This window comes from Diabrotica undecimpunctata, chromosome 8, assembly GCF_040954645.1.
Source record: "Diabrotica undecimpunctata isolate CICGRU chromosome 8, icDiaUnde3, whole genome shotgun sequence".
Taxonomy (NCBI): domain Eukaryota; kingdom Metazoa; phylum Arthropoda; class Insecta; order Coleoptera; family Chrysomelidae; genus Diabrotica; species Diabrotica undecimpunctata.
Window position 1 is genome coordinate 44,935,006 of NC_092810.1, and position 24,463 is coordinate 44,959,468.

Sequence of the window (24,463 nt, forward strand, 5' to 3'; positions counted from 1 at the left end):
AAATGAGAACTCGAGAGGCCTTGTTTAATTTTATTGAGCTCATGTAAAAATGTTGCGATAAACAAAAATATGCATATTTGTGTTTTACAGATTATGAAAAGGCCCTTGAAAAAGTCAAGCACGAAAAACTAATAGAATGTTTATAAAAAAAGAACATAAATCCCAATGATATAAACATAATACGAGAACCCTATTGGAATCAAAGTGTATTTATTAAAACAAAGATGGGAAACACTGAGACCATAAAAATCCAAAGAGTAGTTAGATAAGGTTTTATAGGCATGCCATTATCATTCAACCTTTACTCAGAGAATATATTTGCACGAGCTCTAGATGAGGCACTAGGAGGTATTAAAGTCAACGAAAGAATTGTTAATACCGACGATATGGTATTAATTGCCAGAAGCGAACAGGAACTACAAAATCTGCTGTAAAAGGTAGTGAGCAAGGGTAAAAAATTTGGTCCTAAAATTAATGCCAAGTAAATAAAAAGAATGGTAATAACGAAAGAGAATACTCCAGACATAAACATACTAGTAAATGACCAAATAACTAAATTAGTTGAAAAGTATAAATGAATATCTAGGATGATGGATACATGAAACCTTAGTCGAATTTAGAATAGAACAGGTCAAAAACGCATTTCTACAAATGGAACAATTGTCAAACCGTCTCCTCAACCGAGATCTTGATCTAGCTCTACGGTACCGAATGATATAATGCTAAAACGATATACACAGTATCCCACTATATGGAACGGAAGCTTCGAGGCTGACAATTAGCGTTACGATGCCTGGAAAATTTTGAGTACAATTGTGAGTACAGCCGAGTAACCAGTAGTGTTTTTAGAATTTTCTTCCTAATTACTTCCCCTCCGGATCCCCTCCCATCCGGAGGTCCGAATAACCTCCGTCCTACATATGTAATGACCACTTACCGATCACATCAGAAGAAGTGGAAAAAGCAATATCACAACTAAAAGATGGCAAAGCTCCTGGACCTGAAAATGCATATGCTGAACTCATAAAGCTATTTAACACCGACGGTACTCAACGACTAACAAAAATATTCAATGACATAATATTTAAACGGAGTAATATCAAGATCGTGGCCGAAGTCAACGTTTATTGCTCTACCAAAGAAAACAAAATCCGTATTCTGCAATGATTTCCGGACCATCAGCTTAATCAGCCACATTTTTAAGTTATTTCTAAAAATCATATATCAAAGGATATAGACTATGCGAAGAAAAAATCAGCCGTACACAGTTTGGTTTTCAGAACGCAGTGGGTACGAGAGAGGCTCTCTGTAGCTACAATTTCAACGATGTATAGATGTGAATTGCAATATTTATGCATGCTTCATTGATTAGCATAAAGCATTTCATACAGTAAAATACAACAAGCTGATGGAGATATTAAAAAATATTAAAATATAGACCTGTGATCTAAGAATGATTAGCAATCTTTACTGGAATCAAACATCGTTTCTCCGTACAGAGGCAGGAGAATCCGATGATGTCAAAATCAAACGTGGGCTCCGATAGGGATGTACACTATCCCGCTTGCTGTCTAATAGATATACTCTGAGGAAATCTTTCAAGAAGCAGTAGATGTTAAAGCCGGAATGCGAATTAACGGAGAATGTATCAATACCATCAGATACGCGGATGGTGGTACTCTCTCCAGGAGTTAACGAATAGAACCACAGAAGTCAGAACGCCAATGAAAATTGGGACCATTCTCTAGAAATAAAATCCAGCATAAAGAAAGCAAGATATACATTTCAAAAAATGGCTAAGCTATTTAAATGCCACCATTTATCAGTACCCATGAAAATCAGGTTACTACGATGTTATATCTTTCCTATACTGTTGTACGGAGTTGAGTCGTGGACTCTCACAGAGCTACCTGTAAAAAAAATTGAGGCTTTCGAAATGTGGCTTTATCGTAGAATCCTGAAGATATCCTGTACCGACCACGTTATTAACCAGAACGTTTTATTAAGAATCTAAAATGGAAGAGTTGTCAACCACAATAAAAACAGTCAAAATTGAATATCTTGGTCACATCATGAGGAACAGCGAAATATATGAGTAGCTGCAATTAATCATTCAAGGAAAAGTAGAAGGAAAACGAGGACCAAGAAGGCGAAGAATTTCCTGGCTGAAAAATCTACGTAGGTGATTCAAGACGGTGGTACAGGAAGAGAACTTTCTCTTCATGCAAATATGTGTCCTATATGTTAGCCTTTTGTCAAGATATAATCCAAGATATTTTACAGTATCATTTTTAGGACTGTTCTTGTTATGCGTTAGGATATTTGGTATTTCTTTGTGGCATTTAGTAAATATCACGTTAACTGATTTTGCTTCGTTGATCTTTATCTTCCATTTCTTAGCCCAGATTTCAATTAAATTTATGTTTTGTTAAATGAATGTAAAAATATGTGTTTTTGACCAGAATTGTAGTGTCATCTGCGAATGTTGCGATTTGCGGGAAATCAATTGTTAAGATTGTGTAGGGAATTGATCCCAAGATGTTGTCTTGCAGGACTCCTGCAGTTATATTGTGGATGTTAGACACACTTTCTTCGTATCTTGCATAAAACAGTCTTTCTTCGAGGTACGAGTTTAGTATCGTGTACAGCGGCTGAGAGATTGCTTTCTTCAGTTTGACTATAGAAAATGTCACACCGAGAGTGCAGTACGGCTAATATAGGAATGCACAATTGCCGGATTTCACGCCTTGTGCTTGGCGATACAAACAGGTCCAAGTGGTAGTCACAGAACCATACCCAGATCTCTACGCCGGGCTCTGTTATTTATTATAAAATAATATATTGATAAAATAATTGCCTTCAAGTAGCCAAATAAGAGGCATGAATTTGAATAAAAAGACCTTAAGTTCTTAGCGAGAATTTTATTATAAAACCGTATACTTTATTAAACTAACAAATAATGTATTTTAAATTACATTTCTTGATAGCTGTAAATATACCGGGTGGAACCTCCGGTAACTCGATTTCCGTGCACCCAGCCCAATATCCAAGAAAAACTTTTTCTTTTCTAAATATGTGAAAAATTATCAAGAACGGGAATATCGAAAAAGCTTTGCACATTTTTTAATCCCGGCGATGTTATTAAAAAAACAAGTTGCGCACTTGAATCACTGCGAAATTTTAACACCTACTATGAAATTTTTTTTTGTGGAAATCTGAAGTGCAGTTTTTGTCTTTGTTAAAACATAATGCAGTCTCACATTTTTTACACACAACATAAGTTTACCTAGTTCCTTGGCATAGCAACCTGGTAGTTTTCAGCGAAACCTTGTGTTATTCCATATGGGATAATGGTTTTCCTTGCCCACACTTGACCAGCTGAGCAGGTATAAGGTTTATAGTGTAAGTTATTTAACATTATATTATATTTATACTTTATTAAACTAACAAATATATTTTAAATTACATTTCTTGATAGCTATAAATATACAGGGTGGAACCTCCGGGAACTCGATTTCCGTGCACCCAGCCCAATATCCGAAAAGCCCATACTCTGATTGGACTGGTAAATGCATTTTATTGGTTATACAGTGTAAAATAATCGAGGTTACTCACAGATATTCAATGAATTATACTAAAGTCGTCCTCTACATCCGAGATGTCGGATTCGCTTTTGCTACTCTCCCCTGTGTTCGCGTGTATTATCAATTGGTCTACGTCATCTTGCAATAACTACAGTTATTGTATGTTGTTCTTCAAAATTCATAGTTTTCGTTGTCAATAACTCATCAATGCCTTTTTATTTTACTGTATACGTATAAATGATATAAAATATTTTACTCGTACTGCCGGCAGATGCATTTTATCCAAGCCGGTCCTGTGAGACAATGAGCAATCAACAGCTGGAGAAAACCGACAACCCTGCGCGTTTATTCTCCATAAGAAAAGCATTGCCGTATCTTACCCGTACTGCACTCTCAGTGTGACATTTTCTATAGTAATCCTGGATGCCAGATCTTGACAAATGTTTGACTAACATCGAAGAAGACGGCCTTGCAAAAGCTGTTTTCTTGGAATTCTAATTTTATCTTTTCTACCACCCTACATATTAAACATTATGTCCAACAGTTTGGTTAGGTTACATTTATTTTGATTTTTTTTGTGTAGGTGTAGCTAATCATCCGAAAGAATGCCATCCTATTCCAAGGCCTGCTCTAATTACGTTCTTTTCAAAAGCTTGTTATTAATATAAAATATGAACTAGAGTACATTTAATTTCATTGCATTACATGCATTAATCAAATAATACGCAGTACCGGTATATAGGTAGTTTGCTCAGTACATAAAAAATTCAATTTTTTTGCACTAATGATACATTTACGTTAATAATATTTTTCTAGAACAAAATTCGCCATCGTTAAATGTAATTTAAATATAGGCGTAATTTATTATAACTAAAATACAATGTTTTGCATAAAACTACAAAAACTTCAACAATTAATCATTTCTGATTTGTGTTGTACAAATTAAACTATTGGTAGTTACATTTGATAGATATAATGAAGCAGTTCCGAGGGAAATGGCCTTCAAAGGTAATGATATGGTAAATAAGTACTTATTTTTGCTAATTAATTGGTAATAGGCAAAAGATTTTTTTTAAATAAAACTTTTTATGTTGCCAACTGTTATAACCATCAGTCTCACTAAAAAGGTTGAATTGGTTTCTGTAACTGGCACTTCATAGATTTTTTTATATTTCACTTGGCTGACTCCTTTTTTAGGTTCCCTATTAATTGAAATAGAACAACACATAATAACTACAGTATGATGCAAATTTATGGAATAAATTTATTATTTCAGAAACAGACGACTTTTAAAAAAATCTTAAAACACGTCAATTTTAATTTTTGAATGACCATCAACTGATATAGGATATCATCATCATTGTCGGCGTAATGACGTAATCGACATTTTTTTAAAATGCAAACCGAGGTCACGCGACATCTTATTTGGAAGGTCTCCTTATCGTCTTTACAACGCTGTAATCACTTGAATATTTATTTCTACAGGGTTCACCAAAATTATGAACTTTTGTTAAGTAATCTGGAATTACATTAAATATTCATTCATTGAACTAAAATACACTAAGGAACGCCACTGGGAACAAAATCAAATAGTGTTTTTTGCTGGTTTCGAAAAAAATACATCGATAACAAACAATGCTACATTACAATCTTAAATTAATTATTGTAGTAAGTATTCCAAGTTATTTTTCAAAAATATTTAAAACAATATTGTCATTGACATTAATAACAGCATTTACAAAAGCAAAACTAACAGAAACAGAACGAATCGAGATTTTAATCATGATTGGTTATGGAGATAGAGTGAGGACTCAAGCAGAAGTTCGTAATTTGTTTAATGTTAAATACCCAATCGCGAACCAATTACTCTATCAACAGTAAGTAAAATAAAAAAAAAAAATTTAGAGAAATGGGCAATGTTAAAGATCTTCCCAGAAGTGGTAGAAAATCAATATCCGAATCCAAGAAACTGGACGTTGTACTGGCGTTTCAACAAAATCCCCATACCAGTTCTAGGCAAGCCGCACTAGATAATAATGTCCACCAATCAACTGTTGTAAAAATGGAGAAGTGGCATCCATACAAAGTACACCTGGTCCAGGAGCTATTAGAAGATGACTTTGATAGAAGAATCGAATTCTGCGAAACCGTTATGGAAAAATGTAACAGAGATCAGGGTTTCATACAAAAGGTACTTTTTTTTTTGATGAAGCGTCTTTTATCCTAAACGATCACGTAAATCGCCAGACATTTCGATACTGGGCTAGAGAAAATCCACATGGGATGGAAGAGTATAGGACACAATAGCCCGAAAAGATGAATGTTTGGGCCGGCATTATAAACAATCAAATTGTAGGGCCATATTTTTTTGAGGAAAACGTCTCGTTATCTAGAATTTTTTCAGGATTATCTGTTGCCACAGCTGAATCAGCTATTTTCCAAAGCTTGAAATGTGGTACCAACATGATGGGGCTCCCCCACACTATGGCGTTGAGGTACCAAATTACCTTAATAACATTTTTCCAGGTAAGTGGATAGGTAGAAGGATGCCCATCGAATGGCCACCAAGGTCTCCAGATTTGACTCCGTTAGACTTTTTTGTGGGGATATTAAAAGAGCAGAGTGTATCAAAATCGACCGAATAATATAGAAGAGTTGAAGGAGCGCATCAGAACGGAAATTGCACAAATAACACCTGAAGTCACGGAAAACGTTGGGAAAGAATTTATTGCCCATCTTTTACATTGTATTATTGCAGGTTTGTATTTAAAAAAATCGTCGATTACGTCATTACGCCGACACTGATGACGTAATGATACAGATATTAGGTTACAACTACAAGTTATCAAAAGTTAGCGATCAAAATAAAAAAACAGCTATTAGCGTCATTGTAAAATATATCACGAAATGTACTACATTAGTCACTTAATCATAAGTCATCAACTGTTGTTTATTTAATGATTTTTAAAGAACATTAATTAAAAATAAACTTAACTTACCTGTGTGATTTTTTAAAATAAGAACGTTACCCAATATGGGTAAAGCTGTGGGTCCTGGCAATTTCCAAGCCAAAATCACAGATCTGATGTAATTCTTTATTGTTCTAAATATTGTTAGTAATACTGTTAAGATGTATCCTAAGTAGTAGTCCATTTTCCTAGAACATAAAAAGAAATTAGTCATTTGTCCCAACTTTAGCACATACCACTATTTTTAGGTAGTAAATAAGTTTACCTATCTGGCTTCTCTTATAACAAGCAGTAATGACACATCTGAAGAAATAAAACGAAGGGCACTGATAGTGAACAAATGTTATTTTGGCCTAAATAAACAGCAAAGATAACAGAAATTTAAGCCAAAAAAAAAACTAACAATATATAGAACACTCGTCCTACCAGTGCTGACACATGGGTCAGAAACATGAACCATCTCCAAAACAGACGCAAATCGTCTACTAGTCTTCGAAAGGAAGATACTACGTAGAATAATGGGCGCAATCTGTGAAAATGGTATTTAAAGAAGGCAATATAATTTCGGCGATGAACAGAAACGACTGGTGAAATAAACTACGAAAGGTGGAGGCTTAACTAGGTCTGTAGCAACACTGATGATGATGATGCGTCATTTTTTTAAGAACTTGCAATAAATTAAATATTTCTTAATAAATAAAAGAAGCAGTGTTGATTTAACTGGTTATCCACAGATACCTTAAATTCAATACTTGGTCTAACCTTGTATCACACTTTATCCTGTGTGTAAAGTATCACACTTTAACCTACAATAGCTTGTCAAATTTACCTCTCAAATTCTAGTAGATAACAAAAAACTAAGAATTCCTCTTCTAACAAGTGATGTAGTACCAATAAGTGCTCCCTTTTTGAATTTAATGTCTGTTTTGTCCTCTTAATTGTGTTCTGTTTTTCCCTAATTGTCTTTGAGTGTCCTTAATTGTTTTAATTTTTGGTAATTTTAATATATCTGACATCACAATTTTCTGCCAAAACAGATACCAAATTCAATTTATCAAAATTTGATAAAAAGCAGTTGCACACCCACAAAATTGTACATCTAACTTCATTCACTGTCATATACCTATCCTTTTAATTTAAATAAATCCAATAAATTAACACATATTTCTAAAATATATCTATGGAATAGCTGTAAATAACTTTTAATAATTTAATAATATAAAACATCACTTTCATTTAACGAACAATTACATAATACCTTATTCCTATTTCATTTGATAATATCTCCCCCTCAAGAACTTCCCCGCTAATTATCAAACAGTTATAATAAAACAGATGATCACCCATCACCAGCAATCCAGGATAGAATCGAAGCTAGCGTAATGAGATTTTTCAGAACTGAAAAGCATTACAAAGCTTGAAAAACAGAGAAATGTAGACGTAAGAAAAGAACTGTATTATCTCAAGAAGATCGAAAAACCTTACGCTCGATCAATAAAAGAATACAGAACAAACATATAAACAAAATAGATAAAAGAAGAATGACTAGAATAACTAAGAAATAAAGAAAAAGTATAGGATGGCCAATAAAAGACCAAAAAGGACTAGATTAGCTGATTATTATCAAACTAAACTAAAATAAGACCAAAAAAGTCATAGAACAAAAGAAAACAAATGTTATTGTTCAGTATTTGTCCATAAGCACAAATCGAAAGGAAGTACAAAATGAACAAACCAAGCTTAATTGTTACAGGCATATAGAGTCTTAAAGGATTTTGGAATGAATATGTATCCTCAGAGAAGAAGCATAAGTAGACCACCTACACGATCGAGAGACGACGTCAAAATAATTACTGGTCAAGATCGACAGAACTGGATGAAATTAGGGGAGGCCTATGTTCAACTTTGGACGCAAAAGGCTAGATGATTAACGTCCAAAGAATATTACATTATTTTCTAATTCAATGTCGGTTTTTAAAAGTACTAGAAAGCCAATGAATCTAAGTTATGAAATACTTTACCCATATATTAAAAAAGTCAGATGTTCCAATACGTGAATAACTCGCAAAAGATGGTAAAGAAACAGACGAATAAGATTAAAAGATCATGTAACTGGCTGTATGGCAAACTGCCAAAGCCATATAAAAAAAACAGAGGAACTAGGAACTGAAGGGAATTGTCACACTGCATACAAATGTATAAAGAAAACATTTGTCAAAAATGGACATCTTATAAATTATTGTATTACACATAAACCATAGTGTTGTGGATGTTTCTTTCCTTATCATAAGACGAGAGCCAAGAATTTAAAGTAGCTGACTATGAAATACTCAGATTTACCAATCTTTGTCGAAGCAGGTACTAATTCAGTGTTGAAGTAAGTTGTAGAGAAGAAGTAGTAAAGAAGTAAGTAAGTTGTAGTTGTCAAGAAGATCATGGAGACAAGAAGTAAAAGGTGCAATGGAATATAGGGGTCTACAAGTAGATGACTGGAACGATCGCAAGCGTTGGAAGCTAGGTTGCGAGAAACGGCGGCAGCTGTAATAAACTCGTTATATACAGATTGAACCAATTTAAAACGGAACATACAATTTAATATATGTCTGTTTGAACTGCATTTGAAATAGTGGACCAATATAAAACTTGGACAAAAATAAATACATACCCGGTGATAGACATTGTATAAAATATCGTTCAACTATCTGTCTCCTTTAAAGGAAAGAGGAGTTTGCCTAATAGTCGGAGAGATAGAGCCGAAATTTTGAACTGATCAGTAATATGACATTTCTCTATTGGAATATATTCATTGTATCTGGGTTAAGACTTTGCCTTACAGGCGGACGTCCCTCGTGGTACAGGGGGTGGCTATACAGGGATGAAGTTGAAATTTTTTTCGGAAAAATTAACGATCGATAATATGGCTGAAAATTTGCCCAGAGTAAGATCTTGGTATAACTAGACGAAATCCCAAAGGGCGGACGCGAGAGTGGATACATAAGGGGTGGCGGACAGGGGTGAAGTTGCAATTTTTTGGGGAAAAATTAACGATAAGTAATATGTCCGCCATTTTCATGGCTTATTATTTAGCCCCTAAAAACTCTAAATCCAAAAGGGCGGACAGCTGGGTTGGTACTCAGGGCCATCTATTCCGAAGTGCAAATTCGCGTTAACCTTGCGCAGCTACGTCACTCGCAGCGTAGTATTCACATTGTATACATAAGCACTCTTAACTTAGCCACCCTAAATAAGGATATTTTGCATATTATTTTACTTTCTTCATACATTTCAAATAAAAACAAATGTTTATGTTTTCTTAGTCAAATATATTTAATTTTTATGCGACTTAGAACTAATAAGGTATTAGTACAAACAAATAGCTACTGAGTTAGGTACCTACATACTTGCACTTTTCATAAACTTTTGAGAAGGAAAAATTTTTTTATATTATACATAATTGGTAAATATATACTTAAATTTAAATAAAACAACAGTCACTTACAGAAGTACGATGCCAATTTTCAAAATAAATATTACGATCGCGTTAATTCTTGCTAAATAACTATAATATATAAAACAGTTTTTAAACAATTTACGTTTAAAAATATAAAATTATATACATTATGCGATAGTTTTTTGTATTTACTTGTATTAGTACGTGGCTAAAACAATTTTTTTATTAAAATCTTTTATACGGAAGTACACACGCGACCGAAAAAATGTTTTCTTAGCATCTTGACGGCAATCAATATTAAGACTTGACATATTGCGGACTACAGACTTGAAATATATTGCTTGCCAATAAATATGGTATATCCACTTTTTCCAAATGAGCCATAAATTCGTTAGAAGATTTATATAGTCCACCTTCTGTCAAATGACTACGTCGATCTTTGGTTAGTTAAATTTGGTAACTTGCGTTTAAGCTTGCTACAAATAAATTCTCCTTAATGTCCTAGTCCATCATATCCTAAATCATCGAGTTCTTTACAGAGGACTATGTCATCTCCATCCGTAGGATTGGTGTCAATGATTGTTTTTTTAAGCAAGCTTTTCTACCATACTACCGCTAATAGTTAATGTAGGAGTACCATCGTCTTCTACATTACATTAATTTAAAAAGGCACCTTCGTTTTTTTTCCATTAAATAAAAACGCAGTCGGTATTTAAAATTTAAAGAAGTTGGATGATCGTTTAAACCACCTTTCGCTCTTATGACCCTAAAAAAATTCTCCAAGGGATCTTGGTTTAAGCGCCTCGTCAAAAGGTAGTTTATATTGTATCGTTTGCCTACATCTTCGAGCAGCAACTGCAAAGCCTTATTTGATATAAGAATACCTACAACGTTTTGGAAAATGTTATAAATGTGTTTTTACTTTGATATATTGTGTTACCTTTTTGGAACGAAAGCAATGATTTCTTGCCTTTAACTCGCATTGTTGAAATCATATCAGACACTCTCTGCAAAATTTATTTTGCGCTTCTACTCCACCAGACCTCAGGTTTCATCATAGGCGATTTCTTGTTGGGAACAATATCTTTTTTCAAACCCCGATAATTTTTCGGCCGATAATTCAGCAGTTGATGTTTAAGATTTACATGAAAGTCAGTCTCTGTAAAATGTTTTGAACAAATATAAGCCGTCTTTGGGTTAAATTTATCTTTCCTACCGGTGACATGCACACATTGTTTAATTAGATTTTCCTCTTTAGGGAAACGAAAAAGCCTCGTGTCAGGGCAACGATTTCGCTTGCTCTTGTTATTAAAGGAACAGCGAAAAACCGCACAATGCATATCGTAAAAATTAAAAATATATCTGTGAGATATGTGAGAAAACTTCGAAACTGATAACTCCACTCTACGGATGCTAGTTTCTAACTGATTACGCTGCGGGTGACGTCACTCCCTGGCCGACGGTCATGCTGTGTGCGCAATATGTTACCTTTGTCGTTTAATATACCATGGGTTGGTACAGAGAGCCACAAAACGGGGTCAAATGTACCACTTGCCTGCGCATTTTAGGTCTCGGTAACAATTTTCAAACTGATTTTATTATGATATTTTTATACCGATTGATTTGAAAATTTGTATGCTCACTGCTGTTACTATTCTGAGAAGCGTCAAGTAGAGTTTTCCTCAAAATTTTCCAAAAAAATTTCCGTAAATGAAAATTTTCGTAATTTTTTGAGGTAAAATCTAATTTGTAGAATCCTTTCAATTTTCTGTATGTTATACCATGATTTTTTTCCAAAAATTTTCAAACGATTTTTCCGATAAGAAAAAAAAATTTAGAAAAACTTCGTCATTTTTCTCACTCTCATTGATGTTATCACATTCATAATCTTCGTCACTTTTACTTTCAATAATATCACATTCATTATCTGCTTCATTTTCAATCACTACTTCTCGAACTGATTCTGGCATCTGAGGTCCACTAAACCATTTGAATTTATATGTTTCATCTTCAAACTCCCAACCATGTTCTTCAACAATCAATTCTGTTGGTACTTTTTTATGAGCATTTGTCCAAATATTTGAAATATAATGAGCTCGCAGTAGATGTTGGTGTAATTCATCTTGACATGGTGGTAAGCTTGAAGCATCGAAATTTTTTAGTTTTTTTTTTAAGGCTCGTTCACATCATGCAACTTATACTGCCGGTTAAATAGTAAAAATCTGACATCGTTTACTTTTCTTTTTGGAATTGTTCTCGTCAGTCCTGTTCCATATAAGTGACTAAGGTTTCAAAAACTTCATTACAATCGAAGTCAGTCAAATCGAAGTTGAATAAAAGCATCTTGATACTTATTACATTTAGCGCATGCGTCTAGAATTACTGATCTAAATGAACGCGCATCATTATTATTTTAATATTTTAAAATAATAATGATGCAAAATTAATGTCCAAACATAATTAACTAATGAAAAAAAATTCAATCAACTTGAAAGTTAAAAAAAATCGGTTGCCTGTAAAGTCGGTTTTACGGGCGAAGATTTTACGTGACAACGTCTTTTTCTCGGTAGAATATTTATTGATATGAATATTATTAAATTGCACAATAGGAACAAGGAATTGAATGAAAATAAGAATTGCACAAATTTTAACTATAGAAATATATTTTGTTTACTAAAACATTGTACATGTAAACTTAAACTTAACTAATTTCTATTTGAGTGATTTTGTTGAGGATAGGACGATGATAGGAGAAATATGAAATGAAAGGAAGTGTTTCTGCTGTAATGTGTCTTGAACGCCAAGAACGCTCGAGAAAGACAGAGACACAAGCACGGAAGCACGCACCGATTCAACGCGCCTAATTCTCTAGTGCTGCGCGCGCAGCGGACCGATCATGTTTGAGTGGGAGAGAGACGCAAGGCATTCGCCGGTCCGGCGGGCCTCTCTCTCGTTCGGTGACTCACTGTAACAGACGTGAGCGGGCGTTACACTTTTTCATGAATGACTCCGAGCCACAACCTAATTTAAGACGTTGTCACGTCAAAAAAATATTGAAAATATCTACAAAGTAAATTTCAAAACTTAAAAAATTGATAATTCCACTATTAAATTGATTTTTATTAATAATTATTTATAAAATGTTAAAGGAATTCTACAATTTGAATTTTACCTATTGATAAATAGAAATAATATATTTTGTATTTGATTATTAATGTAATAATAAATCAAATTTTTCTTATATCTGAACAATCATTATTTATGCAATGTAAATTTAAAAACCTTTTTATTGTAATAAAAAATAAGTAAAATTACTATTTGTTATACCAAAAATATTTAATAGTTAACATTATAAATTCGGCCCTATCTCTTGGACTATAAGGAAGCGATAAGTGGATTGACAGCATAATAACTGCTTTTTAAGTCTAGTTTTTCAGTGATTCTAGGCAACCTATTTGGGTGGAGTTTTGACTTGTTCTTGAATGAGTTCCGAATCCAGTAGCCCGCTGAAGTATTGGATTTTTATAATATAATTATTTGACAACCTTTTGTTGGCCAACCACCTAGAGCGGAGTTGAGCCGAAATACATTGATTTCGTATGTTCCGTTTTAAATTCGTTCAATCTGTATATATATATATATATATATATATATATATATATATATATATATATATATATATATATATATAGTAAGTTGTAGATTTTTGAGTTTAAAATTAACTTTTTTTTCTTCATCTCAGTTACAAAAAAAAACTTTTAATTTTACAAAACTTGTGCAAAAGAATTAATTGAAAATTAAACTTCTTGCTATAATAATAATTAAACTGAATGAAATGTTACTGCCCAAATGCGACAATGTGTAGAGAAATTGTTTTAATGGTTATTAACGGATTTTTGGGGAAGGTAACGAATGTCTTAATGGGCATTTTTATTCCTCTTCTAGTAAGCTCGAAGCAATAAAACATTTTTTGTGATAGATTTTAAGAAACCTTTCAGAAATATAAAGACAAAAACTAGAAATGTGTGTGATTCAAGATTTACGGGTACATATTAAAGTTGATAAAAAAAAAAGAATTAGATATAAAGGATCGGTTTAAATTACCTGTTTTTTTTGCGGTGAATCAAGTTTTTAACGATTTAACGAGAGTGACCTAAATCAACGGATGGTACAAAAAAATAAATTGTAGATGCAGGAGTATATTGAAAACAGTTTATGTTAATGAACTATCCTTTTTTGTAGTAAAATATGTAAGTAAATTGCAATGAAACAGAATGCAGAGACGTATTCTGAAATATTTAATAAACGAATATATTAGGGCCGTTGTGAGAGAAATATGTTTTGGCGATATGTTACAAGGCTGTAACACATAGTATACATTGATTCAAAAAATTAACCTGAGAACCTACTGGTACAGCAATTACTCCTTCAACCGAAGATAAATTGTCCTACTAACATGAATAAAATTTGGTCATGCCCAGTACACCTGAACAAACTAAGGATACTAGAAACGGATATGTGCTAGGAATGTAACGAAAGAGTCGATATTGACAACATATTCCTAAAATGTAGAAAACATAGATCACCAACATTAACACCCTAATGGAAAACGTCACAAAAATTGGCATTAAATTCTTAACAAACATACTTTGCCTTCTAAACGAAAATAGAAAAGATGTTTTCGAATCTATACTAAAATTTATTAAAAATACAAACATGTTTACTAAAAAAATATTAATTATAATGTCAACTTCTGTATCCATCTAGTTACCCCATTTATCCAATCTAAGCTTGCGTGAGGGGGGCTCTGAACCCAGTAGGGGACTTTCATTACTGCACGTAAGACAGACTGGGCGGGGAAATTGTTTAGAAAATATTAAGATGTTATGACTAGCTATGTAGCAAAAAAAACTGTAAACATGTAAAAAATAAAAGAAGGGGAAAAATGAAACAATATAAAGGAAAAGAGTCCAAAATATGCTGAATCTATAATACAAAATTATTCCATGAAGATATTTGCCTGTCCACCCTAACTTAATCAATCAATCAATCATTATAATTAGTACAGATAACATTAATCCTGAGTAGAGAATTGTGTGAAACATTTAGGTTAGTTTAACAATAAAAAAAATGTTTAAAACTTAAATCTTTAAAGATAAAACAGGCATCATGTCTTTTATAAAACACGGAAGACGAAGAAGATACTGTCCAATTATTTTATTAGTGAGAAATAATATTGTAATAAATTAATTAATGAAACAAATGAGTAATATTCAAATTGATGTATTGCCCTCTTAAATTTTGCAGACATTCTAAACACATCATTAGCTTGTTCAAATCCAAAACATCATTAAATAGTCATCTACTTAACATGATACACCGAGAAAAATGATTGCTTTAATTACAAAAAAATTGAAAATAAATTCCGACACCTAACCGCCACTAATCTACCAGCCCAAATATTGTCAATTAACTCTCTCCTTTCTATTTATTTATCTATGTCGTCTCTCCATCTTTTCCTAGGACTTCCTCTTCTTCTTTTTCCTCTTGGTGACCATACCAAAATCTGTTTGAATAGTCTTCCCTAATTCATATACGAGGTTGTACCAAATTATTTGTTTAATTTTGATATCATCTAATAATAAGTGTTTTGCATCTATTGTGTCTCGTATTCTTTCGTTTGTAATGGAGTTATAGGTCCTTTTTTTATTTTATTTTGAAATGTTCTGGTCTCAAACGATACGATTAAGCATTGAGATGGCTTGCTTATCCTGCGTATAAATGAACAAGAAAAATAGGATAGAAAAACTACGGGATCAAAATATCAGAAGAAATAAGGACGAGACTTAGATTGCATTACAAGATACACTGAAGTCAAAGAAGCTGTCCAGAGTGACTAGAACACTCGTAACCTACGAGATTAGACCTTAGAAATGTGGACCACAAAAAACAAAACGAACAGGCGTTTTGAACACAAAACACTACAAAAAATATATGGTTCGATAGTTAACAGAATAAACAGATATTATTAAATTGGAACAAATTTAGAACTGGAAAATTAGCAACCAACATCATTACCGAGATAAAAGCCCAAAAACTGAGATTGGTAGGAAATTTGGATAGAGCCAATGAGGAACGGCTCATCAAGCAGATCTGGGAGAAATTTGATAGGCAGGACACCTATAGACTGACCTAGACTCAGATAACATTCTAAAATTTTTGCATGTCATGATAATACCAAACTGGCAAGAAGATATGATTGATCAAAGATGGAGGCAAGCAGTACAGGCAGCGACCACCCATAAACAGTTGTGAAGCTAGAGAGAGAGATAGAGTTGCAATGAATTTATTAATTTTTGCACATCTCCCTGGGCTAATAGTAGTCTTCATTTTCTTAGCCCTTTACACGAAGTCCAGCTATTAATTGCCTTCAAACTATTTGTGAAACAATTGACGCATTTTTTATAAATTTTTTTCTTTATTGTCGTCGTCTTTGATTGATAACTATTCTACGAAAACATTTTTTTATATATATATACAAGGATTTCCATAGTTTTCACTGTATTCCTTCACTCAACCGTTTTCTCCAATTTTTCCTGTTTAGCCCCTTCCTGTAGGTTTCTTCTACTCATTGCTTCGTCCACTTCATCTCTGAAAGATCTTCGGGGTCTGCCTCTCTTTCTTCTTCCTATCGGGCTCCACTCTGTTATTCTATTTATCCACCGATTTTGGTCTGCTCTTCTGACATGTCCGTACCATGTTAATCTCTTCTGTTCGATGTAGTCTATTATGTCGGAGTTCATTCCCATTCTCCTCTTAATCTCCATGTTATTTATTCTGTCTCTTCTTGTTACTCTGCAGCTTCTCCTTAGGAATTCCATCTCTGTTGCTCCTATTTTGTTTTTGGTTTTCTTATTTATTGTCCAATTTTCACACCCATAAGTGAGGATACTTCTTGTCATGGTATTATATATTTTTTTCTTTGTTTTCATGCTGATGTTCTTATCCCATAGTACCGGGTTCAATTTTCGTATGCAGTCTCTTGTTTGTCCTAGTCTATTTTTTATATCTTCCTCTGTTGTTCTTCTGTTTGATATTATGAAGCCCAAATACTTATACTTGTCTGTTCCTTTGATTTGTTTACCTTCGTCTATTCCCAGTTGTTTTTTTTTTAGTTTTTACATTTTTTTAGTGTACACTATTTCAACATATGCTGTTGTTAACTTGAAGATATTAGAATTTAATTTTTATCCTAATAGGTAATGGTTAATCAGTGATAAATGGTAAGTTCACATCATAAATTTTTTTTAAGCAGCCTTCACGAGTATTGTTTTATTGTTAAAAAAATGTTTTGTATTACCAGCACCGCTAACACTTATATATACCGTAATAAAAGTGTAATTAATGAATGAAAGCGTGAATGAACAATACCGTACAAGCAATAAACTACAAGGCGATAAAAAAACGATAGGAAATACCTGAGAATAATTTATTATAGGCACCATCTAATGGTTTTACTTCACAAATACCACATATTTAAGAACAAGCATTGTCAAAACATACATTATAATTATATATATATATATATATATATATATATATATATATATATATATATATATATATATATATATATATATATATATATATATTAAAGGTTAAAGTACGAAAGGATAATGACACCAGAATATTTATTGTAACTAAATTGTGATTAAGTATATATGCATTTTGATTTCTAAGTTTAGATAATATGTTTTTCTACAGGCAACCTACTATTCTATTTGCTTTTGCCCCTTATTCCCTGATTTGTTCCTGGACTTGTTACCACTTGATAAATTGATTTCGACGTATTTCAATTTCATTACTTTAACAAGACCCTCGTGACAGTCTGACAGGTGGGAAATTAAATATCAACCGTGGACCAACATACCGGGTGGACGGAACCAATTAGAGTTAGATCCCGCAATCAATCTACGAGAAGACTCTGAACCCAAACCCCTGGTCACCCAGATTAAGGGATTGAGCGAACTATCAGTACTTGTAAAAAGTAAAAAATGTTAATCAGACCCAATCACACGTCTCAGAATAGGATGGGACAACAAAGACGACATAAGGTTCGACAAATGGCCCATTTTGGCTACAGGAAACGTTCAAGGGCTTTAAAAAATACTGACTAAAGTCTTACAAAGTAAGAGAACTCAACATTGATATAGCAGTTATTACGGAAAAAAGAAGGGAATCGGCTGTAAAAATTTAGGAAAATACGACCATTTCTGCAGTGAAATACCAAAAAAATGTAGGGCCCAACAGGGATTTTCTTTAAAGATTCACAGAAGACTAAGAAAGTTCTCAATTTGGGAAGCTATAAGTGAAATATTAAAGTAATAGTGCATAAGCAATAAATACCCTCTAAATTAGTTAGGTTCATCCGAATGACGATTTCGGACACAGTGGCTCAGGTACAGATACAACATGAAACGACAGAACAATTTCAAGTAACATGAGCATTAAGATAGGCTGATGGGCTGGCACCAACATTGTTTAATTTAGCACTGGAATACGCAGTAAGAAAATCACAAGAAACAACACACTTATCAATAAATCAGTCCCACTGGCAGCATATGCAGATGGCATAAATATTATGAGCAGAAACGTTGCAACATTTGAGAATACGTATACGGAACTTAAATCACATGCTAAACAAATAGTTTATAAATGAAGAAAATCAGAAAGAAAGAAAAAGAAGGATCATCCTAGCCAATACGGCATACTTTGCTATGAGCTCGATATTTAAATCACGTGATGTACATCAATGAACTAAGATACAAATCTACAAGACCATAATCCAACCGATAGTAAGCTATGGATGTGAAACTGGGTTGTTAAATCTAAGATCTGAAGATCTGTAAACAGCATAGACATTTTGAAAGAAAGGTACTGAGAATACTAGACTATAAATAAGAACAACAGGTGGTGAATCAGATACAATTACGAAATATATGATAGATATATATATATATATATATATATATATATATATATATATATATATATATATATATATAACCACCTTTATCTCAGTATGTTCGCCTGTAGCGTCTTCAATGGGCAAGCTATGTATTTAGGATGAAAGAAACCAGGCTTACAAAGAAAAACTTGAATGTAAGAATTCCGGGGAAAAGACCTATTGGAATACCGAGAAAACGATGGGAGGACGATGTGGATGAGGACGCTAGAAATCTTCTTGACAGTCGATCGTGGAGAACATCACCGTAACGGATGGAAAGGTTTGATGAGGGAGGCCAAGGCTCAAATTAGGTTGTAGCGCCGTAGGATAGATGGATGGAAGCAATAAATAACGACACATTGGCCAATGTAAAACTAATTTTTTTAACAGCTTTACGAAGAAATGTTAAAAATAGGTTAATCTCAGGAAGTAATAATAAGGGGGATATTAACAGTAGAAAGAAAAGATGGGAATAAACGAGTAGAAATAGAGTAGGCGAGAAACATATATAAAAAAAAATTAAAAAGAAAAGTTAAACGATCTAAGATCAAAACAAAAGCCTAGATGAAAAAAGTACCTAACAATTATTCAAAAATAGATTGTATTAGAATCTAAAAAGTTCAAGAATTTTAAGAACGTGGAAATCAAAATCAATGTAGAATTGCAATAGTAAGCTCGTCAATAAGATTAACAACAGAATAAATTAAAAATGTATGTAAACATCTAAAAAGGAGCTAAGCACTAGGACCAGAGGATATACCCGAAGAATTATTTAAGTATGGAACAAATAAATAATATCATCATCTTCGGCAACTATTTTAAGAACACATAAACAGAAACGAACTTCCTAAGGAATGAAAAAAAATTATATCTCAGTACCATATAAAACATGTGAAACTTACCGAGGAATAGCTGTAACCAAATCTCTGAGTAGAATATATGGGAAAGTTTTGAAGAATCGATTTGAGAGAGAATATTTTAGATTCTGAAGTAGAAAAACGAGCAGGATTTGGCCACATTTTCTGATTAATCCAAAGAATAGAAAAAATGGTACGGAATTCATATGCTTTTCTTCGACATACGGAAATCCTACGACAGCGTTTCACTGAATAAGCTGTGGAAATCAATGGAAAATAAGGATATTAATAAAAAAGTCATAGTACTATATAATCAACCTATAACAAAAAACTGGAACACAAATAACAGATTTTGTAGCGTAAAATGAATTAAAGCAAGGATGCTGCCTGTCCTCTACTTTATTTAAAATATACCTCAAAAGCGCTTTAAATAGATAGAAACAAAAATGTAGAACAATGGGGATACCACTCACCAACACTTTGATATATACGTTCAATTTTGAAGACGATCAAGGAATATTGGCTCAATATTATGACGATTTAAACTATATGAACCGAAAATTAATTGAACGGTACTATATAAAGAATTTTGTAGGCAATACAAAGAAAACCGAATACTTGTGCATTAAAGGGCAATAAAACTGATCTCTTATTAGATGACAGAACCAGGAAAAAATAGTGCTACAACCACAAATATCTAGGTATCAATATTTCCCACGATAGAACATTAGACAAACCCATAGGAGGAATACGTACAAGCAGGTAAAAAAGCTATTACAATGTTAAGCAGTATTTTATGGATCCAATCTACCAGCAAAGAAAATTTAAAGGAAATATATGATTTTATAGTGAAAAGTATCAATTTATACATCTGTAAAGTATGCCCATCAAAATAAATAATATTGGCAAATCTGATAGCAACAGAGATTTTTGGGAAAGAGTGGTTAGAAGGTTTAGAATAGAAATAGTTAACAATGAACGAATTTGAGAAATAATTTAAATCAAACGAACAATCATAGATGACTTATCTGGTTAGGACGTATACAAAGAATAAATAAACAACGAATATCAAAGGAAATACTCGAATGGCAACCAAAAGGGAAGTCTTACAATGAAACTAAACTAAATGAAACGTGAGCTGGAAAAACAGCATGGTTAGCCAACATCCACTGTATTGGTTTTTTTTAATGGTATTTCCTTTTTCGAAATATGAAATATAATATGTTGTAATACAATTCTTCTATATAATCTGTTAATATTTCAACCTTCTTCGATTTTATATAATATTACCTTTTTTATTTTACAAGTTTTTAAAAATGTTCTATTTCTGCGAATAACCACCGTTTTTTATTTGTTATAATTCATTATCCATTGTTTATTTCCAAAGTTTTCGAGACCAGAGCCATCGAAAGTACATATATACCTACATGTGAGCTATGACATCCAGATAAGTACAACCTTTTTCACAAACGGTATCACTACACACACAAAAGGATCACAAGACGGAAAGTCCCAAGCCGAAGACAAATATCCTTGTTCCAAATCTTCCAAGAACGGTGTAACCAAACCATTAACCAATTAATTAAGATTAACAGGTAATAAACAATATCGAATGAACTAGAGCCATCGGGGTTAAAAAACATGTTATTATCCGTTACATAGATAACCTACTCACTAATTATAAATGTAGTTCAACTAATTTACCTTCTATTAACATTTAACATCAAAGTCAGTGCATTATCCACACAAATACTAACAAGAAATGATTTTTAATTTTTAACTAGAATAGAAATATTAATGTTAAGCGGATTTTGTTAATGACATAGGTCATTAAAATTTAGTTTATAAGGTGACTAAAAAACATTTAAAAACAACAGACTAAATATACTTGTTCTTGGATTCGAGTTAGACAAGGCGAAACCTCATGTTCGTTCGGAAAAATATTCCCATGAGATTTTTTTGCATAATCTGATAAACTTTCATGAGATACCCCAAAATAATGTTCAAGAGGCGAAAATTTGTTCAAATTTTTTTAAACAATTTTTTTTAACAAATTATAACAATCAATTTTTTTGGCCGGACAAATCTTTTTTGAATTTACTGGATCATTTTGAACAAAATAGGTTTCTTGTAATTTTTCTGTAAACTTGATCCTTTTCGAGTTATAAACAATTTAAAACTAAAAAAAAACGCAAAATTACGATTTTCAAGGTTCAAAAACACAAGTAAAAAATAATATGTTTGAATTCACTAAGGACCTACATTCAAGCTGGAATTTTGTTCTATCGTTTCTTGATAAGTATTTTGGCAGTATTGAATTTTAAAATCTTGTTTTTTAATCAAGGTGCTCGAGCTGCTGCGTGTATAAGAGAGAGAAACAAAACCTATGGCACAAAATTTTCCTGGTTTGAATTCTCATTGTACAAATAAGAGCCCGCACTGTCATACGGGCCTTATTACCAATTAAACAATATTTTAAAATAAACTAAGGTCAAAATTTTCATCGAGGTCTGATAGAAGAAGTTTTGAGCTTAAATTTAGGCACTTTATGATTTCAAATAAACAATATTTTTTCTTTCAGTTTGAAAGTATTTATAACTCGAAAACTTTGGAGCAAACTTACAACATACCTTTTTTGTTTTAAATAATACTTTAAATAAATAAAAAATATTTAAAAAGTTCTAAAATTGCAAAAATGAATATGTTACTCCGAAAATCTATATCTTTGATATTGCGTCAAAAGTTTGGCCTTGTGGTGTTCAATAATTCCAAAATTTGAAATTGATTCTGAATTACATAGTTTAAAAGTTATTCAGTTTGTTTATTTCAGATACTTAGAAGACTCGAAAAAGATGGAGTGACAATCTGAACATTGATGCACGTGGATAAAGTTTGTGTCTATTATAAACAAGAAATAAGAAGAAGAAAAAGAACAAGCAAAACAAAAATAAATAACAGATTACAAACCGAAAAGACTTGCAAAAATAAAGTAAAAATTGATGTAGGAAAAAGCAGTCAAATGAAAGAGACAACCTTTTTATTTACCTATTTAAAACGTACCAAAAATATCCAGTCAAAGAAGGTTTGGAACCAAAACATGTTTGAAATTACCTCGGCAAAGAATTTGAAATCAGGTTTTACATGATGCACTTTACTAAAAAATTGAAGTTATTGTTGTATTAAAAATGTCTTTATAATGTTTAGTGAGTTGACAAAGTTATAAGGTCTGTTATGAAGTTTCATTAACCGAAGAATGTAGCTATATATGTTAGGAGAGGTTCAAGGTCACTGTAGTCAAGGTAGCCTTTGTTCGTCGTAGCAGTTTTTTTTGTATAGAGCAATAAAATCACGTGTCTCTTCTACAGGGGTCTTTAGAAGATATTAGAATACAACAAACCTGCATATTTATGTTTTTGAACGTTACGTTTGATAGGAACTCCGCCTGTGGTCACAAATGGGTGGATCGAGTAGCTCAGGAGTCACCACTACCGATATTAAGCCCGGGTAAAGGAGGAAGGTTGGGCAGTGGGCTGACAACACACTCCCGGAAAAAATACACTGTTAGAAAACCCGAACATTTGCCTCGGAATACAGGACGGAACTTCCGGAAACGACTCAAGCTACGAAACATGGACTATATATTTAGAAACTTGAATGTGAGGACACTAAATAAACCAGGCGCTCAAACCGCACTTCTGCAAGAACTAAAAAGATATAAGCTCATCATTACTGCTCTTCAGGAGACAAGATGGCTGGAGAAAGGTGTCAGGGACACTGAAACGCACACAATTCTATATAGTGAGAAGGACAAGGAAGCAACGAATGTGGATTTGAGTTTGTGGTGGATAATGGTTTTAAGTCAAAAATCATAGACTTCCAGGCAGTTAGTGAAAGGATATGCAAGTTAAGAATTTGCACCCACTTTTTCAACCTAACAATGATAAACATTCACTGCCCAACAGCTGGAGATAGTATATGATAATGCGCCCAAAAATGACATCAAGATTATAATAAACATTAGCAGAAAATATTATTGGAGAGTATCAGACGGGCTTCCGACGGGGAAGATCGGGAAAATCAAATACTTACACTCAAACAGATCTTGAGTAAATCATGAGAATATGACATCGATGTTCACAACGTATTTGTAGACTTCAAACAGGCATACCACTTAGTCAAAAGGAAAAACTCTACAATATATTGGCTGAATTGACAATACCACACAAGCTAATTAGACTCATTAAAGCCACAATGGATGAAACTCAGGCATGTGTACGAATACAAAACCATGGGAAAGACTTTCAAAATTTCGCAGGGACTAAATCAAGGGAGATGGGCTGACCCCAACTGTGTTTAACCTGGCACTGAAGTATACGCTTAGGCAAACTGGACGAGGAAACGTACTGACTAACCGAACGGTTCAACTGGCCACTTATGCCGATGATATTAATGTTATGAGTAGAACATCAACAAGCACAGGAAACATATGCAGAGTTAAAAACGCGAACAAAAACGCTAGGTCTGGCAATTAACACAGAAAAAACAAAAATAATAATACAGGCCAGAAGAAATATAGTCCCACAAAACATCATACA

At 32.9% G+C, this 24,463-nt stretch overlaps 2 protein-coding genes across 4 annotated transcripts in view; both read right to left on the reverse strand.

Moving 5' to 3' along the window:
• The window catches only part of LOC140448794 (uncharacterized), an 853,042-nt gene that overhangs the window by 651,126 nt on the left and 177,453 nt on the right, over positions 1-24,463 (reverse strand). The gene's annotated exons all lie outside the window — the stretch shown is intronic.
• Positions 1-24,463, reverse strand: part of Cyp4aa1 (Probable cytochrome P450 4aa1) — an 81,969-nt gene that overhangs the window by 19,279 nt on the left and 38,227 nt on the right. For 2 of the 3 annotated variants that reach the window (XM_072540170.1, XM_072540169.1), the window contains exon 2: positions 6,584-6,741. In XM_072540170.1, the coding sequence (XP_072396271.1) occupies positions 6,584-6,737 (154 nt within the window). In that variant the 5' untranslated portion in view covers positions 6,738-6,741. Of the gene's footprint in view, positions 1-6,583; positions 6,742-21,572; positions 21,710-24,463 lie in introns of those variants that run through there. The other variant, XM_072540168.1, reaches the window with a different exon arrangement.